The 5,964-nt window shown below is 35.7% G+C and overlaps 1 protein-coding gene across 1 annotated transcript; it reads left to right on the top strand.

Annotated features, from left to right (window-relative positions):
* Positions 1-240: 240 nt before the first annotated feature.
* LOC103510646 (dynein regulatory complex protein 11-like) lies at positions 241-4,023 on the top strand. Its single transcript, XM_026824653.1, has 3 exons — positions 241-1,392; positions 1,622-3,562; positions 3,704-4,023. The coding sequence occupies exons 1-3, from the start codon at positions 282-284 to the stop codon at positions 4,021-4,023; spliced, it is 3,372 nt and encodes a 1,123-aa protein (XP_026680454.1). The 5' UTR covers positions 241-281.
* Positions 4,024-5,964: the final 1,941 nt, after the last annotated feature.

The following is a 5,964-nucleotide window of genomic DNA, read 5'->3' as shown; positions in this document are numbered from 1 at the left end:
AAATTAACAAAAGATAAGAGACATAGTTTCATAATTTAACTAATAAACCGTTATTCAAGGTCTTTTAAAATGACGAGTATAATTAATGAAGTGATTGATTCTGCAATAACAGAAACGAACCATAGTAGACTATGGAATGTATTGAAGAAAAGACAAAATAAAGCATTCGCTGTGGTTAAAATGTTTGATCATAAAACCAAGAAAATCAAACTAAATTAACAAAAGATAAGAGACATAGTTTCATAATTTAACTAATAAACCGTTATTCAAGGTCTTTTAAAATGACGAGAATTAATGAAGTGATTGATTCTGCAATAACAGAAACGAACCATAGTATACTATGGAATGTATTGAAGAAAAGACAAAATAAAGCATTCGCTGTGGTTAAAATGTTTGATCATAAAACCAAAGAACTTGAAAATGTCACAACTAGTCATGATACATTTTCAGAGGCAACAGGAAAAGCATTTTCAGTCGAACAATTTGCAGACGAAATAAAGGAAATGTTTAGAAGAAGGAGTAGCCTTGATCATGGAATAAGTGTTGTTGAAGAAATAAAAGAAATAATTGAAAGTAAAATAAACATGACCGAAATAAACAAAGAACTTGCCAATGAAAAAGAATTCAAGGTGGAAAATTTAGTAGAAGAAATATTGAGATATTTCCTCAATCGGGTTATCACCGAAGATGAAATGAGCAAAAGCCACGAGGACATCAAAAAGGACGAAACAATCCGCAACACATTTCATCCCAAAGAAATTCGAACGCCGGATTATTTGGATGAATTACATGTTCATGAATTCATGAAACAGAAACACAATTCTGTATTCACTGAGGATATCCAAAAAATCAATTTTAAAGTGAACGACTTGCTCTTTGGAATAATGGACTTGGAAACAAAACCCGTAATGCCTGGAACGGAACTGCATAGAGAAATTTTAAGCATGTATTGCCAATTCTTAAGTACAACTAATCAACTAAAGGATTTTCAAGAAAAACTGATTTCACTTGAAAGAAGAATACTTGTTGGAAAAATGATTGAAAATTCAATAATAGGTTTGCTGAAGTGTAAAAACAAGCTAACAACAATAGAAGCTTCCAATATAACGTACACCATAAATACGATTCTCATGTTGAGAATAAACTTGAATGAAATTGAAACAGATATACCAAAATTTGAAACTTATGATCGAATGAACGAGCTTCGACAGTTTATTTCCAAAGTAGAAGAAAATGTAAAAGAAAGTGAAGAAAATGAAGGATTAGATAATTTCAAAGTTGATAGTGAAACAGTTATTATGACAGCAGATCGAAAAGTAGAGGAGCATAAACTAGCTGTCATTGATTTAATAATATCTTCTCATGAAAATCAGTACATGTATGGAAACCGAGGTATGTATGGTACCGTTAAATTTAAGTTCAATTAAAGCAAGTGAGTTCAATAAAGACATTTCTACCTATAACATGTAGAGACACGACCATAATCAGAAAAATCGTAGGTATAACAAGCTTTAGACCACCCTTTCAATTTATTGTTAAATTCATTATATGTAATTATTAGGTCTACTACCTAGGTACCATAATATTTTGCGCTCTACATAATTATTTTGTATTTCAACAGAAAGCAACCAATCCCATCAGGAATCACCACTTCAAAACCTGAGAAAAAATTTCGACAGTAAATCATTGTTGTTATTAGAACGACTACTTTATGTGAAAATATTTGTCAAGCACAACATTAGGACCTTCAACTTGGTGAATTTTATTTTCGAATCTGAGGAACACTATCAAGACTATATCCGGTTCCTTGTGTTCCTTGATGGTCTGGAAGCATCTCATGACTGGCCAAAGAAAGTAAAGCAGTTAGTTACTATTCAGAAACAATGGAGAGGATTTAGGGATAGACAGAAGTACAAAGCTTTGAAGAGAAAGTACTATTTATTTTATAACATCATCAAAAGTAGTCCGGAGAAAATTACCGAAGAGCATGGAGGGAAGATAGAAGAAGAGCAAAAAGACTATTTAGATGTATACCAAAAAATGTATGTAAAAGTATTTGAATTCATTGATAGATATAAAAAATTTGAATACACTCGAGGAACTATACTAAAAATCATGGCTCACTGGAGAGAAAAGAACCGTAAAGAATTTCCTCTTTTTATCAAAAGTGTCACTTCGAAAATGGTTCGTACTGGATTTAGGTCTTGGAGGAATAAGGCGTTTGTTGAATATGCAGATGTGATTGATTTGATAAAACTTGAGCTAAGATCTATTTGTTACAAACCCGAAAAACTACAGATGAAACCTTTGGAATCTCATGTTTCTCTACAAGCAAATTTACACGAGAAAATGAATCCCTTTCATAAGGATCATAAATTTAGCTTTCTTAAAGATAACAATACAACGGAAGACATGATTCCAAGTAAAACACTCGATGAACCCTCTAATAATAAAGAGGATAAAAAATCAGTAAGTGATGTTAAAAGAGCTATAAATTTATCAATGAAAACATACGAGGACATAGCTCCAGAAATCAAAAAGGAACTAGTTCAACAGAAAGTAACAATTCAAGAGAATACAGAGCGTAAAAAAGAGGAACAAATAGAGCAAGAGAAACTACGCAATGTCTATTATGACGTCACTGTTGTGCTCTCAAGTGTCGTTGAAGAAGTTTTTGAAGATTTGAAATCAAAAGAAAACATGGAAAAAGACAACCTCCTAAAATTTCAAAATGAAGAAAAACCAAGGAGCTTCACTGATGGAGATGACTTCAGTTCAGACTTACCCATGAAAGATATGATTATTCGACTCATACAAAATAAAATCATTGTAAACTATCCTGAAGCAAGATTTACAGATTTCTATGGGACCCTGTGTTATTCAAACGAAAGTTTAATATTCGAAAGAAACGACACCGACGAACCATTGTACACTTCCAAATGGGTTCTCCAAGCTGTAAAAGAATTTTGTGTCTTGCCCTTATTCTCTGAAAAAGTTCATAAAACGGCACCTCTTAATAAGTCGGTATTTTTGGCGGGACCACCAAAGTCTGGTAAACATATGATCGTAAATGCCGTATGTACGCATGTTGGCGCTGTCAAATTTGATCTCAGTGCACGCACCATTAGAGAAAGTGAATTCTTTGGCAAAGACATCGGAATGAAAGCATTGGAGGATTGGATCATGAAAGTGAGTAGATATCTTCAGCCTTGCGTATTCTATGTGAACGAAGCCCACAGATCATATTTACTAAGTAATCCACCCGCTCTACCTGTCGTTAAAACATCGGCACTCAGCATTATGAGCGGACAAGACGCAAGTCAAATCAGACTTAAATCAGAGGACAACTCTGATGCTTCATTTCTCAAAGACATATTAGGCCGTCTTGCAGCACAAATCACGAAGAATGATATGATTCTGATTATGGGCATCAGTAACAAACCTTACCAGAGTGATATTAAACTCGTTGAACAAAACTTCAACCGAATCCTGCTGCTCCCCCGAGTAGATTATAACACTGCACGACAATATCTGTTTGAGAAGATCATGTCAGTGCGTGGCAGCCTTTTTTCCATGGCGAAAAACCTATGCAATATTCAGGAAAAAAATAACCTAGATAAAAACGAAGAAAAAAAAGAGCCCCCAAGAGAGAAGGAAAAAAAAGCAATCCTTTGGTTCAATTTTCGGGTATAACTGAGGAAAGAGGCAGGGGACCCAGGGGGCTCAGGGTTGCCAATTCCTGACATAGACCTCATGTTGAGTAAGATATTCACTGTGGATAGACTCAATCAGCTGTGTGAGAGAAATCAGAAACCCATCATGCTGGATGAATTTCTTAGCATACTGAAAGGATTGAAAGGCAACGTTGTAAGTGAAGATTTTGAAATACTGATGCTCGAGTGGTATAACGGTTCTAAGATCGGGAAGTTACGTCCTGCGGTTTTGAAGAAATGGAAGACGAATGCAAAACCCAAAACAGAGTCTAAAATTAAAGAAATTAGTGCTACATCGAATAAGCAATAAAACTGACACGAACATGATCATAACAATAAAATAAAATATAGAGCAGTACATTTGAATTTTGAACAATCTATAATTTACATTCTTTGAGCACATGATACTTAACGCCAAAAAATAAATGAAAGTTTTTAAAAACTACTCTCTTATCTGCCATTTTATGAGGAAAACTCTCTCATTCATTTCATAAATTTGACCACAACATTATCATAGAGCTCCCCAGACGGAACACAATGCCTCAGGTACTGACTTGGTCTGGTGTTGTACGTTCATCTCAAGGGTCTATATTATTCATATTCACATCACACAAAAGGTTAAAAGTCGAACAAAACTCCGTACAGCATCCATCTTTTTGCTGCAACTCTTTTAACCTACATTTCCAACCCTAGCATTTGCATCCCTAGTTCTCGTTTCTTAGTGTACCTCAGGCTATTATTTCTCATTGATACCTATGCAAATGAACACCGTTTACGTAAAGTCTCACAGTTTTCACGATGAGAGCTGGAGTCTAACCAAAGTTACCACTCTTTTAACCTACATTTCCAACCCTAGCATTTGCATCCCTAGTTCTCGTTTCTTAGTGTACCTCAGGCTATTATTTCTCATTGATATGCAAATGAGCACCGTTTACGTAAAGTCTCACAGTTTTCACGATGAGAGCTGGAGTCTAACCAAAGTTAACAGAAATCTTGTGCTGAGAAAGCTGGAGTCGTACCAGCCAAAGTTTGTTCCCTGTCGCGTATAATATCTCTAGTAGCGCGGTCAAACTTTCTTGACTTGGCGGGGCGGAGCGCTACCGCGCTCCTTAATAATGGTGTCTGTCATACTGCAGTTCAAAGCAGCGGAATAATAAGCTGTGTCCACACTTAGTCGATGGCTGTCGATGAAGGAGGTGAATTTATGCTGTCGAGGCAGTGTGGATGGTTCAGTCGATATCGTGGAAACATCTTTAAAAAAAAAAAAAAATCTATGTGAACGAAGCCCACAGATCATATTTACTAAGTAATCCACCCGCTCTACCTGTCGTTAAAACATCGGCACTCAGCATTATGAGTGGACAAGACGCAAGTCAAATCAGACCTAAATCAGAGGACAACTCTGATGCTTCATTTCTCAAAGACATATTAGGCCGTCTTGCAGCACAAATCACGAAGAATGATATGATTCTGATTATGGGCATCAGTAACAAACCTTACCAGAGTGATATTAAACTCGTTGAACAAAACTTCAACCGAATCCTGCTGCTCCCCCGAGTAGATTATAACACGGCACGACAATATCTGTTTGAGAAGATCATGTCAGTGCGTGGTGTAGATAGATACTTCAATGTTCACGTGTTGGCAGAACTATGTACAGGGTTGCCAATTCCTGACATAGACCTCATGTTGAGTAAGATATTCACTGTGGATAGACTCAATCAGCTGTGTGAGAGAAATCAGAAGCCCATCATGCTGGATGAATTTCTTAGCATATTGAAAGGATTGAAAGGCAACGTTGTAAGTGAAGATTTTGAAATACTGATGCTCGAGTGGTATAACGGTTCTAAGATCGGGAAGTTACGTCCTGCGGTTTTGAAGAAATGGAAGGCGAATGCAAAACCCAAAACAGAGTCTAAAATTAAAGAAAATAGTGCTACATCGAATAAGAAATAAAACTGACACGAACATGATCATAACAATAAAATATAGAGCAGTACATTTGAATTTTGAACAATCTATAATACATTCTTTGAGCACATGATACTTAACGCCTAAAAATAAATGAAAGTTTTAAAAACTACTCTCTTATCTGCCATTTTATGAGGAAAACTCTCTCATTCATTTCATAAATTTGACCACATTATCATAGAGCTCCCCAGACGGAACACAATGCCTCAGGTACTGACTTGGTCTGGTGTTGTACGTTCATCTCAAGGGTCTATATTATTCATATTCACAATACATCATA

Source organism: Diaphorina citri, unplaced genomic scaffold, assembly GCF_000475195.1.
Source record: "Diaphorina citri unplaced genomic scaffold, Diaci psyllid genome assembly version 1.1 scaffold627, whole genome shotgun sequence".
Classification (NCBI taxonomy): Eukaryota; Metazoa; Arthropoda; class Insecta; order Hemiptera; family Psyllidae; genus Diaphorina; species Diaphorina citri.
The sequence above is the reverse complement of the archived record's forward strand: the minus strand, read 5'-3'. Positions and strand labels throughout refer to the sequence as shown.

Excerpts from the sequence above, each read along its gene's own strand:
- LOC103510646 (XM_026824653.1), top strand. The coding sequence starts at position 282 with ATGACGAGAATTAATGAAGTGATTGATTCTGCAATAACAGAAACGAAC. Across the intron at positions 1,393-1,621 it reads GTACATGTATGGAAACCGAG|AAAGCAACCAATCCCATCAG; the intron begins GTATGTATGGTA and ends GTATTTCAACAG. Across the intron at positions 3,563-3,703 it reads GATCATGTCAGTGCGTGGCA|AGGCAGGGGACCCAGGGGGC; the intron begins GCCTTTTTTCCA and ends AACTGAGGAAAG.